The sequence below is a fragment of the Coregonus clupeaformis genome, chromosome 24 (genome assembly GCF_020615455.1).
Source record: "Coregonus clupeaformis isolate EN_2021a chromosome 24, ASM2061545v1, whole genome shotgun sequence".
NCBI lineage: Eukaryota > Metazoa > Chordata > Actinopteri > Salmoniformes > Salmonidae > Coregonus > Coregonus clupeaformis.
The window spans coordinates 35,970,905-35,984,742 of NC_059215.1; the positions used below are offsets into that span (position 1 = coordinate 35,970,905).

Below are 13,838 nucleotides of genomic sequence, written 5' to 3' on the forward strand. Positions count from 1 at the left end.
ATACACTGAGCGTCTGAATGCCATAAAATAGGTGGAAGGCAAAGTCATACTTACATTAGAAATTCACAATCTATTCCTCCTCTCGCTTGGTTTACCTGGAGCCCTTGTGCCCCAATGGCGATGGATGTTTGCGTTCATTACATCGCTCCATAATTCACGGAGATGATAGGGGTGCAGAAATAAGGCATATTTTCAATTTGAAAAACCTTGACTTACTTATACATGCTTACTATAGAAATACAATTCATGGAAACTAGTCCGTTTCTGTAGCCTACTCTTCGTCTCGTCCGTTGAGAGTAGGCTGCTGCATGCGTCAACAGCTGCCGATTCGTGTGGCTTGCTCGCAGGCAAAGCATGTATGTGCAACGTTATGTTTTCATACCGAGAGCTATCGTAAGTGCAACTCCAATTTATGCATCTGAATAAGTGAAGTCAATAATAACCCCTAGAAGAAGTTGGAATTTGATTAGCCTACATTTGAACACAATGCCAGATGAGACATCCATTGCATCAATTGTAAATAATCATCTTCTGAGTTTGGCCTATCTGTAATAGAATATAGAATGTTAAAATCGGGGCATATCTTTCTCGTAATTCATCATTAGGTTATAAAAATAATAATGAGAAGAACAATGGTAACATTAAAGCCAGAATATTCATAATAATCATAATAATCATATAATAAGTAGGCTAATAATAGCCTATATTAACAATAGTTGGCTAATCTTTTTAAAAAAAAACTTTACCTCAAATTCGATGTTTTATGTAATCATTTTGAATGATCAATTGTGATATTTGATAACAATCACCTTGCAGTTGAGGGATGCGACCTTGACCCAATCACGTACCATGCTGTGTCCATTGCTAGTCCGGATCCCACAGGTTTGCGAAAAATAAGTTATTGCTCTTAAAGGGGTAGTCAAGAAGGTGGTGGTGGCAATGGAGGTGGTAGGGGGAGAGGGAGGGGGGTCCAAGATGGTGCTGAGAGGGAGGAGGGGAAGAGATAAGTGATCTAAAGGGGAGACGATAGGACAAAAAGTGATGATGAATACATTGCAAAGTTTTTTGGCCCTGATGAGGGTGTCAGATTGAATGGCCTGTGCGCATGTGCGAAGGTGTCCAAACTGACAATGCTTGTGAGATGAAGATAGTGTTGTTGCTGCTTCTGGGCTCACGGAGGACGAGAGGAATCTACAAGCCGACAAGATGAGATCCAAGGCGAGGGCGAGAAAACTGGCCAAAAGTAGGTCTTTTTCCCTTCTTACGCTTTCGGTCGGCGGCTCGAACTCTCTTGCCGGTCACCAATGTGTCCTTGTCATTTATCAGTTCCTTGGTGGGACGCGTCTTTGTCCTCGTAGATAATTTCGCTCTTCATGTGAATAGTAACGATAAAACACCCTAGTCCGTGTGTCCAGCCTTTTCGCTGTTGCAGCCTTGGGTTCGCTTGTTCACAACGTCAGAACTTTCATATATGCTGAGAAACACTGCTGGTGGTTTTGTATAAAAGATATGGGAGAGAAAAAACATTGCCGTACAAACTGCGCCGCGGAGTAGTTTTGTTTTCTGTTCTCGGAGGTTAGAAACGTCGAAGAATCGTTACCCGAAAGTTAACAAAAAGTTGTCGAAAGGGATAGTAACTTTTTTATTAAGTTCTTCCAAGTCTTGTGAAATAATATTCCTGGTTTTTGAAATAGTGGGCGCTCTAGCACTGCTCATGGCTACAGAGGGAGCACAGTATAGAGACCGAGTTGTGCGCACAAGCTTCATTCACGACAAGTGGGAGACGTTAAGATGTGAAATTTGAAAGAAATCGCTGTTTTTGTACAGCATTTTATCCAAGTCCGTTTTACCTAGAAGAAATTTCATCCATGAAGTCAGTTTTTTCCCTCTGGCCGTTGAACTACTATTGTGTTTTGTTCCTCCTTCGGGGAATGGCAATCAATAGGCCTAATGCTTGTTGTGCAAGAAATGGCCCTGCTACTTTGCGGACTGTTGCTCTCGTCACACGGACAAATCATTTTCACTTTTGTGAACATCATGCATATGTTTGTGTAGAAAGAAGGATGTTTCTATAGCTTGGTTTCTGCTGTCTTTCCAACTTTGTTTTGTTTATTACGCATGCATGAATAGACTTAGCTTTTTCTGTAAATGCACAGAATCAATTTACTTGTTATTAGTTTTCTGCATAAAAAAGTTAAACCAATAAGCCTATTTTAAAACACCAACGCAGATTTATTTTTTGTTATGAGTGTTATCTAATATTTCAAGGTGAGTTTCGATTATGGACATGTAGCAGTTGGTCATTGCTGATGCAGAACTACGAGCAGATTAATGCAGTGAACCTAGTAACGGTTCAGTGAAATGTATAATGCATTTAATCCGTCAGTATTAACGAATCCGACCGCATAAAATCTTATCTATCGATATTTACAATGATTTAGGAAATAGTTGATTTTAACTTCATTTTAACTTCAGCATAGCTTCTGAAAAACGTTGTTTATGGCCTTTGTTAATCCAAAATCAACATATTCAGATTTAATGCACGTTACATTTCCAAAGAATATCAGGTTGTTTCTATTTCACAGTGGGAATTATTTAACAAACAATTATGTTAACGTTGTGAAATGACCATGCTGTAAACGAGTAGCCTAATACATTGGTTGTATACCTCCTCCATTTTCTATGCATTATGATCCATCATTTGTGTGATTAAGGACAAAACATGTAAACATTTCAACAGTTACATATTATGTTTGGAACCAGAAATAAACAATTACATTGTAAGCAGGGTTTCCTGTAATCGTGCTTCTATGTTTGGTCCAAGTTATTAGTAGTATGCTGATAATTGTCGGTCACGCGCGGACATTTGTCAAGTCTTTGCAAAGAGAAAGTAGGCCTAGCACTCGTTGAGAATAGTTATCAATTCAGGAATGTATTTTTCTCAGTAATTGAAATAGACCTTGATCTCTAAGTACCGTTGATTGCCTCTTGATCCAAGTGCTAATTAAAATAAATGCCTGCATGGCTTTGAGTAGACCTCTCACTCGACAATAATTATTCACGTCTTGCTAAGCTTTGAGACCTTATAGCGAGCCCAACTCTGCTCGCCTTGTTGTAGTGTAGCACATTAGAAACTAAGACATATTATCATCAAATTAATATGGCCTTGTGATATTTAAACAGGGTCCGAGTTGACAACACCTTACGCCTATACTTGTGCAGTTACAGAGGCTATACACACCGTGTGATAATTGTCACACTGTACCTGTTATGTAGAATAGGCTTATAGCAGGCTACACTTGTTACATTTCCCCCCACAAAAACTGTTATGGGCCTAATGGAAGTACAGTATTAGCCTAATATTCCGTTTTGTACTCAGCGGCGGTGGCACCTTTTGAATTCGACAGAGTTGTCATAGGCCTGATTAAATCGAAAAGGACCTGACGTGGTTTAAGGACTTAAGGAGATTTATACAGACTTGCCCGGTCCAGAATTCTCAAATCCACAGGGATTCGGCACTCAGAATCGCCTCCCTGAGCGGTGTCGAAATGGATAAGCTCGCATTGATCAATAAATACTGTGACGGCTCCGTATTTCCCGCCATGTATATTTGGATATGTTGTGATATTTGCAAACACTTTTACGTGTTTACATTTACATGTTACATGTTATCATAGCCAGGTGACCTGTAATTTAGATGATTGTTTTTTAGTTTGTTTATCTTATTTAGCCTAAATTATAGGCCTATTTTCAACTTTCGAAATTGCACAATTTATTATTATTAGGCATATTTATTATAACTATTATAATTATAATAAATATTAATGTTTTATTGCTATTATTATTATTTTACCTGTAGGCCTATACATTATGCAACTATACGCTATTAGCCCACAGTAGGCCTATTACAATACAATCAATGTCATATTACTCTTGCAATATTTTAAACTGTCTTTTTGCTTGCTCTTGTTATATGAGGCAGGAGAACGTATACAGGACCTGTAGAAGTTTATTGGTATACAGTTAATTCAATTTTTTGTAGAATGGCACAGGCTACCTCCTAGATTGACCTCCACTGGGATATGTTGATTATGTAAAAAGAAAAAAAAGTTCCTTAGACAATAGGTCGAATTTTTTTATTTTTAAGGCCTATCCTATGGTTCAAATGTTTGCAATTTGGTCTGAAACAATAGCTGTGTGCTGACAACATGCCGTCGTTGCAGTATTCAATTGTTGGACATTACAGGTGACTTCTCCGGTAGGCTACTACAGCAAGCCTACCTCGTGTCTAAAACCGAACAAACATTGTAGATTATAAAAATTAGTCATAGACCTATTGTAAAACCGTATGATAATTTGACTTGGCTATTTTCTGTGTAAATGCGGTCTGCTTGTATATTATGTTAAATTGGGCCGCAGATTCGGTAATGCTAAAAGTAAATGTTTCATTCAATTCATCCACTGATCTGAAATTATAATTTAATGTAAACACGTCAACATTTGAGGTTTCACAGGTGAAGGCCATGCTTTGAAGGGACACGCGCGCGCACTACCTCATGCAACCGACATAAGTCAGAGGTCAGCAAAAGGGATGCTTATCAATTAGACATACTCATATTTTGAAGGCTATTAAATGGCTTGTATCCAGAAACGTTTGGAATGCAGGCCAACAATGTATCGGTTAGGAATGATCAATTAATTATCAAAACATTAAATAATATCATCAATAGCGTAATTTCAAATAAAACATGTTGTGCGACGAAACATTGTCATATAGAATGAACCAAACGCAGTGGCTAATGAAAGGTCACATAAGAATCACCATTATGTAAATATGTTGACTATCAGCATCCCCGTTTTTCCAAAGATGAGCATTATATCATAGACATGAGAGGTAGCCTTTCATTTAGTGGTTTGAGCGCACACCATCCAATTATGTATTCACTGAAACGCATTTTTTAGTGAAAGGAAAACTTTCGAATGCCCATCTCGCTCGCTCTCTCTCTTTCTCTCTCGCTCGCGTCACATTGAATCGTCGCTAATGTAGGGAAACCATATTGTCTGGTTGCTCCCATAGCCTCATTGTAGCCTATTAGATGGACTGTAGTATCATGAACCCATGTCATGTTGTAGTACAGCCGCTGATGTTTTGACAGAGTTAATAAAACCAGCCCCATAACACTGTAAAACAACAATGGGCGCTATGTTGAATTTCTGGCAAAACGCTTAGGCCCCATACAAGACCCCGGGCTTACACGCATAAAATGGCTGATGCAAGACTCAGCTCAGGTACAGGAAAGATTAGGTTTTTTGATGGACAGAATAACTTGCAGCATGAATAGTATAGAACTAAACAGACATGGCTGCAGTTTGAAAAGATGGTCGCCTTTAGCACATTTGCCTACCAGCCCTCTTTGCCTGGTTGTCACTTGTTTGAGTGGAGGTTTGATGCTGAAATCATGGTGACTCTCCTATGCTGCTGGGTCTGTCTCTGTAAGATGAAGAGACCATAGGACTTGGCACTCACGCATTCACTAGTGGTCTGGATGAATTTTACTGGGGTTTGTTCATAAATATCTATATGTTTTTAGAAGAAGCTCTGTGGCGTGTGTCACTCACTCATTCACCCACTCACTCACTCACTCACTCACTCACTCACTCACCACTCACTCACTCGTTCTTGCACACTCTCTCTCACACAAACATTTTACTGGACACATTATTCTGACCAGCATGCCATGTCACCCCCAATCTTTGACAAAGTGGAAAGGTTGAGTGTAAATGCCGCCCAGCCAGCGGGAGTTGGCGCTGTCGAAAGTGTGTGTGTGTGTGTGTGTGTGTGAGAGGCACACCTGATGCAGCCTTCTGTCTCTGAAGCCTGCTCTAGTTTTTGAGCAGTTCAGTCCAGTCAGTACTCTAAGCCCTGACCTTGCCTGCAGGTCTGCCTCATAATGTCACACTCTTTATAATCCAACGTGGACTCGGCACAGCGCTGCTGGCCATATATACAGGGTCGGGTTCATTAGAGCACACAACATTTAAAAATGTTTTGCAACGAGTGTTTCTTATTGGACAAGTCCAGGTAGTCCCTCCCTGTTTCAGCTCATTGTCTTCCTATTTGGTGCATAATGAACACAACCCAGTATATATAACCTGTTGACAACGTCAACGCAGTGTGACAGAGGTCTCAGTCGGAACCCTCCGTGGCTCCGTCCAACCTGGGCCCCAGCAGATCCACATGGAAAATATCTCCTCAGCCCACCACCCCTCACTACTATGTGACTTCATTCACCATATTTGTAAAGCGGCGCAATCTCCCAATGTTTTGGCAGTTTGACTTGCATGCCTGAGAGAGTTAAAGATATCTCTGTATGTTTTCTCTTCAAGCAAGCCGTCCCCCCTGATGTGCCGATGTGCCGACCTGTTCATTTTTAGCCGAAGATGAGATGTGATATAAATAGACAGGAGGCATACTGCAGAGTGGTATGCATTCACAAGGGGGCAAAAGAAAAAGCCATTACACCAGTTAAAGGCATTTCTGTGTGACCCGGCCTGAGTATCATATTCCAGTCGGTGCTGTGCTATGTCAATCAAACTTATCACCTAGACAACCAAAAAGACTAAGAAAGGGCCTGGGTCTTGTTCATTACGGCACACAACAGACAAGGTTTTAAAATACTTTGCGACAGAACATGAGCATTTCTTGTTGGACAAATCCAAGTAGTCCCTCCCTGTACCCCCCCCATCTTTCCCATTTGGTGCCTAATGAACACAACCCTGTCTGTAAAAAAAACCTGCTTCCTTCTCGTTTCTTTACTGGAATTCAACCAGAATGTTTCTCTCCAACCCTGCCTATAGGTGTGATTACAACCCAGCTGTTTGACAGTGTTTTGTTGTTTGCAAAACAGAGGGGATGTTGACTGGGTAATTAAGGCATTTGAGCTGCACTCATATGATTCGGAGAAATCGTAATATCCTGGGGATTGCTCTCCATTGTGACTAGTCTTATCTGGACCTAATCCTGGGTTGTTTGGTCTTAGCCTTCTCCTGCTCTCTCTCTCTCTCTCTCTCTCTCTCTCTCTCTCTTTTTTCTTTCCTCCCTTCTCTCTCTCTCTCTCTCTCTCTCTCTGTCTCTCTCTCTCTCTCTCTCTCTCTCTCTCTCTCTCTCTCTCTCTCTCACACATTCTTTCTTTCTCTATCTTACGGCCCTACTCAACCCTGCCAGAATCAAATGGCACAGAGCTCTGTCCTCCTGCAGCAGAGACTCCCTCCGTCACAAATATGAACAGAAAACACTCAACACACAACTTGGGCTCAGGTTGAATATTTTAGGCTTTTTCACTCCCCATTTGCTTCTTTGCTTTCCCTATAAGAAGAGTATGTCTACGGATAGAAACTGGTGCCACAGACCCTGATATTCCCTTCATCCTGTAGAGACAAAGATAAGGAGACAAAATGACTCTCCTCCCCAGAGTCCCTCTCTCTTGGAGATGCATTTAACGCGGCACTGCTTTAAAGTCACCCCCTCATTGGACGGCACTTTCAAAGCGTTGGCTCCCTCTGGTCTCCCCTGTGTGTTTATATCCCCACCCTCTCTCCCTCCCTCCCTCCCTCCCTCTGTGTTGTCATTAGCACAAAGATGGGCATGTAGTGTCTCATTAGGAGTGGATTAGGATGGGACGTCTCAGGGGCTCGGGCCAAACCGGGACTCTTTTTTTCCCCTCTCTTCTCTTCCCTAGTTCTTTTCCCTTCTTCTCTGAGATCAGGTTCTTTGATTTGCCACGATAAAGCCCCCCTTTCATGTTTGTGAGGACAGTCCGGACGATTACGCTGTCAGACGATCATTGGGCTTTTGACAAATTTGCTGTCGGACGGGAGAGGAGGGGGGAATGTGGTTGTGGAGATTCCATCAGTAATTGAGGTGGCATTATTATTATCCATTGGCGTTTGGTCAACAGGCAGACTTCACCAGGCCAGAAGCAGGCAGCACCTCTATTTGTTTCATACTTAACTTTCTGGTGGGTGAATGATGAGCTGGGGGGGAGGGGCAGAGGAGAGGGGGCATCGGTCCCCATTCAGAAGAAAGGTCCACTTCTTTTACTGCCTCTTCAACCACTCCTGTCTGTCCCTGAAAATTGCCTTCATTATATCAATGGCATGTTTCTCTTTCACCCCCCTGTTTGCAACACAATTAGCCCATCTGGCTGGCTGGCTATTTATTTTCATTTAAAAAATGATACGGGTGGTGGTGTGTTGATTATGGAGACTCCCAAGCGAGAGGGCACTATTGGTTTGTTTAATTTCATTAACTGCAGTCGGCTCGCTGGAAAATATATAAAACCTCAAACCGACTACCTCCATTTTCCTCCAGTGCCACTTTAGACGCCGGCATGACAAACAAATCTTTACTTTATTGGTCTTAACTTCTCCTCACTTTTGGAGGGATCCTACTCTTATTTCTAAAGCTGTATGCTTGATGTGGTTTTGATGTGGCTTTGTCCCACCTTCAGATACAGATTTATTGCCACACAACCAAAAATGTGTGGTATTTACCTATGTATTTACACAGAGTGGCAGCGGATTTGACTTTTCTGGACCTTTCTTTTCGGGGGATAAAGGTCACGAAGCTTCTTCCATATGCGGGATTCTCTACTTTATGCACAGTCTCTGCTCTACTCGTAGAGAACAAGCTACTCTGGCGAATGTTGCTTGTTAAATAAAGTTAAATGAAAGCTGAATCAATGTCTGCAAGATCACATAATGATAACAGTATTCTAGAGAACCGAATATAATAGCATAGTATAACTTTACTGTAAGACAAACACCACCTAATTTCTTATGAGATTTTAGGATGCTTGTGCGAATGGTCGCATTTTTCTCATGCAGCCACACTGCTCAACAGCGCGTGCTACTAGGCAAAATATGTGCTTTTATTGAAACAAAACACAGTTATGCTACAGTTTGTTAACACCTTCTGCTCTAAAATCCGCTCACTGTAGCCTACATAATTCAAAACACTGTACATAACTAAGAAGCTCTAAATGCATATTCCCATGTAACTGATTGAGATCAAATGGTTGGCATGCAGATGCTGCATGGACATTTCACTGGTAAAACTTGAAGAATTGTCATTCACGATTGACAGTGAGAAATGTGAAGGGAGGGTGACCACACGGCCGTATTTACGTGGTAAATGTTATGTCTACCTGTTTGCAGTTTGTGTGATTACACATACATTTTAAAAATTTGTACACCCTAGAATGATTGTTGCAGATCCCTCTGTTATTGCAATTTTGAGTTTGTTATCCAAGTCTTTGGTTTGATATGGACTCTTTCAGATCCTCTGGACAAATGCCAAGCAGCTTTAGATAGACACACACTGACATCATATCCCCCAAAAAAGACCTGCAGAGAAACGGAATATATTCTCATGTTCTACAAGTAATTCATACGATTATTATTATTATTATTATTATTATTATTATTATTGTGAAAGACTTTATGTCCAGGCAATAATGTGCATTCATCAAGGACCTCAGCCACCCGAGCCATGGCCTGTTCACCCCGCTACCATCTAGAAGGCGGAGGACAGTGCAGGTGCATCAAAGCTGAGACTGAGAGACTGAAAAACAGCTTCTATCTCTAGGCCATCAGACTGTTAAATAGTCAACACTAGCCGTCGTCCGCCCAGTACCCTGCCCTGAACCTTAGTCACTGTTACGAGCCAGCTACCACCCGGTACTCTGCACCTTAGAGGCTGCTGCCCTATCTACATAGTCATTGAATACTGGTCACTTTAATAATGTTTACATATTGTTTTACCCCCTTTATATGAATTTATTGTATTGTAGTCAAGGCTCATCCTATATAACTACTCTATACACACCTTTCCAATTAATATACTGTCCATACTGTCTATACACACCATTATATACATACACATTGGTTAGTACATTACATAGACTGACCAGGTGAATCCAGGTGAAAGCTATGATCCCTTATTGATGTCACCTGTTAAATCCACTTCCATCAGTATAGATGAAGGGGAGGAGACCGATTAAAGAAGGACTTTTAATCCTTAAGACAATTGAGACATGGATTGTGTATGTGTGCCATTCAGAGGGTGAATGGGCAAGACAAAATATTTAAGTGCCTTTGAACGGGTAGTAGGTGCCAGGTGCACCGGTTTGAGTGTGTGAAGAACTGCAAAGCTGCTGGGTTTTTCATGCTCAACAGTTTTCCGTGTGTATCAAGAATGGTTCGCCATCCAAAGGACATCCCACCAACTTGACAACTGTGGGAAGCATCACGTGGAACGTTTTCGACACCTTGTAGAGTTCATGCCCCGACGAATTCAGGCTGTTTTAAGGGCAAAAGGGGTGCAACTCAATATTAGAAAGGTGTTCCTAATGTTTTGTACACTGTATATTTCTATTCCGGACTCTGACATTGCTTTTTCTGATATGTTTTAGATTTGTGTGTATTGTTGTGTATTGTTAGGTATTACTGCACTGTTGGCACTAGAAACATAAGCATTTCGTTGCACCTGCAATAACATCAGCAAAATATGTGTACGCAACCAATTAAATGTGATTTGATTTGTGTTAAAACACTGCCTTCCCTTTTTCCTCCCCCACTTTCATCATTAACCTGGAGTCAGATTGTTTGTGAAACGATGTGTAGAGTGGTGGTGTGTGTCTGCACACAGGGTGTTGGGTGTTCACTAAAACATTTCAAGATGAGCCATTAGCCCCTCATCTCCCCCGTGCCCGTCCTCTCTCCCACCCCGACACTGTGATTCCTCTGTGCTGCTTCGGAGCCCCCCAGCCTCATCCTGCCCAGTGTCCGGTTCCAAAGTAACGATGAGGCTGGTTGCGTGTGAAAATATTGAATTGCAAAAACATCCCTGGGTGAGAGGATGTGTGAATGGAGCTTTCAGCGCCGAGGCCGGGCGAAAGCCGGGGCTACTGAGTGACGGACAACAAATGGCATTTTGTGTCCCCAGCAGAGAGAAGGAGAGTGAGGAAGAGAGAGAGAGAGGAAGAGAGAGAGAGAGAGGAGAAAGACTGGGTTCTAAGCCTCATATAGGCCTGGAAAGGGTTATCACATGACCAATTTCACCTTTGACCCTCTCAACGGAGAGGGAGTGAGGGGTCGGGGGGTAGGCATACTCAAAGCCAGTGCATTCACTAAGAAATCTTGGGGGTGGTGTAATAGGTAAAAGTAATGACAATAACCTCCACTTTCCTGGGACGTGGGAGGTCAAACCTCTTTAGATTGGGTGATAATGTCAAAGGTACTCGGTGGCCAACAGTAATGCATTGCATTAGGCCAACTCATTTTAACGGTTTGTAAACTTGAGACTCATTCAGTTCGCAAGGTGTTGGATGTTGTCAGGAGAGATGCTCAGTGTGTTATCGTTTTGCAATTGAGAAATGTGCCTAGACACCATGTTCTTTTTATTAACAGGAAGTAATACACTCTGTACACCCCATGCCGACTTTGACTCCTTTGAAACTTTCTGTTGCTGTGACTGGCACCTTATCAGACACCCTGAGCAGTTCACTCGAGAAGGTGTGTGTGACTGTGTGTGTGGGAGGGGCGGTAGATTCCTGACGTCTCGGTGGACTCAGTGGGTCAGGGTATGTCCCTTCACCCTTCTGTCCCATTTCAATGCCCACACGTTGGCATCCTCTCTCTCCTTCTTTTGTCTCTCTCTCTCTCTCTCTCTGCTCTCTCTCTCTCTCTCTCTCTCTCTCTCTCTCTCTCTCTCTCTCTCTGACGTCGACTTATGGGATTCTTTTCTCGCTTTTTTCTCTTGTTTTTTTCGCCCTTCTTCCTCCTCCTCCTGCTGGAACACGGGGGAGAATCTCCGGAGCTCTTTGAAAAGATGCGGCGTCTTTGTCCGGCCCGATAAAAGATGCCATAGTTTCCCCTTTACTCCTCTTTGTGCCCTTGCTGGCGGCTCCCGTAGAAGTGCAAATTGTCCTCTCTCTGATGGGCTATCCTGAACCTCGGTCGGGTCCCGGGTCCCGGGCCCCGCTGCATTGCTGCCTGCTAATTACCACACAGAACCCAGAGAGTCCTGAAGAGGAGAGAGAAAGAAGGCCGGATTCCCACAACCACCTGGTCTTCTTTTTCCCGGCTTTGATGGCTGACATCTCTCTCTCTATCCTCCTCTCTCTCTCTCTCTCTCTCTCTCTCTCTCTCTCTCTCTCTCTCTCTCTCTCTCTCTCTCTCTCTCTCTCTCTCTCTCTCTCTCTCTCTCTCTATCTCTCCCGCCTCTTCTCATTAATCTGGGTTTTAAATTGCTTTCTGACCCTGACAAACTGCTCTTGTTGAAAGGGAGATGAGGAGGAATGGGGGGGGGGTGAAGGGTGGGGGCTGTAGGCGACAGGAGAGTGGGGTTGAGGGGCTGGGGGAGAGGGGGGCAGGGTGGTCAGAGAGAGAGAGTTTGTAAAGTTTGTATCTGAAGTCCATTACCATTGGCCTGGACTCTGTACGGTCTCCCGAGGAGCCGCCTCCCCCAACCCCCCCAACCCCACCTAGTTCCCACTCCCCCCGACAGACAGAACATTGCTTTGTGAGAAAAGAATACACAGAGGAAGAGTGTTGACTACTCAACTCCTTTAGTCTGTCCATTCACTAGGGCCTCTACCCCGCTGGTGGAGCTCTATACAGCCATACGCTAGGCTACGCTAGGCTCGGGGCTGTTGCCTCGCCATAAGCTAGGCTACGCTAGGCTTGGGGCTGTTGCCTCTCCATAGGCTAGGCTCAGAGCTGTTGCCTCTCCATAAGCTAGGCTAAGCTAGGCTAAACTCGCCTCAATTTGTATCTCAAGTTATCACTAATACTGTTCAGTCTTGCTCACATCTACGCAGTGGATGATTTAACTCCTAAAACAGATTAATGCACAAATACACACTGCGAGTGATTAGACAGTGTTTCTGTCCAATGTTTTTGTTACAATAATAAGCAGTTGACTGTATTTTGATTTAAGGTAATTTGTATCGCATTGCTAATTGTATTGCATTACGAACAATTTTAAACTGTATTAAATGGCACGCTAATTATGCTAACAATGTTCTCGTTTGGCTAAAGCCATGCATTCAACTGCTGCATTGATGTTTTCCAAACTCTCTCGCTCTCCCACACACACAAACACACACACATGCAACCCCTCCCCCCAAAATCCTCTAATTCGCTCTTATTTGCGTTCCATTACAGACAGCTCTATTAAATGGCCAAATCAATGAAATCCCTGCGCAGTTCAGCCAATTCATAGCTCCATTGTGCTGGCAGGAGAAGAGGAGATGGGGATAAGGTCGGGCGGCGTTTTGGTGGAAAACAAATTGCTCTATTAAAACCCTGTTCTGTGTGACGCCATCACCTGGGAGTCCCCAAGGCAAACCGCCAGCTAGCACGGCCACCATTTGCATCGTCTTGTTAGACAAAAGGCAGGCGAGGGCAGGCAGATTGCAGCACACGGCTGACAGACAGCAGAGCAGCAAAGAGCAGAGCAGAGGCCCCCAGAGATAATCATTAACTCTCGTCCCAAACAAATAGACAGCTGTCCTCCCACAACACACCGCTTCTCTTTGATACGTTGCCCTCCGCGTGGCCGACAGGGTGATAACCAGCCACAGATCATTCAGGAAACAGTTGGGTGTCATATTAACAAGATATTCCCTTCCCTCATTTCCCTCAATGGGGTTTTGATAGGGTTTTTCCCACAGTCGTATTAATATATACTGGTAGGATTTGTTTTCAAATCAAATCAACGATGTGCTGCTGCATGTCATGGATACATGGCCTAGCTGGTCATCTCACCTGGTTCA

At 43.1% G+C, this 13,838-nt stretch overlaps 1 protein-coding gene across 3 annotated transcripts in view; it reads left to right on the forward strand.

Moving 5' to 3' along the window:
* Positions 1–772: 772 nt before the first annotated feature.
* The window catches only part of prdm16 (PR domain containing 16), a 205,551-nt gene continuing 192,485 nt past the window's right edge, over positions 773–13,838 (forward strand). For 2 of the 3 annotated variants that reach the window (XM_041846075.2, XM_041846077.2), the window contains exon 1: positions 773–1,243. In XM_041846075.2, coding sequence (XP_041702009.2) covers positions 1,207–1,243 — 37 coding nt within the window. In that variant the 5' untranslated portion in view covers positions 773–1,206. The remainder of the gene's footprint in view (positions 1,244–13,838) is intronic. The other variant, XM_041846074.2, reaches the window with a different exon arrangement.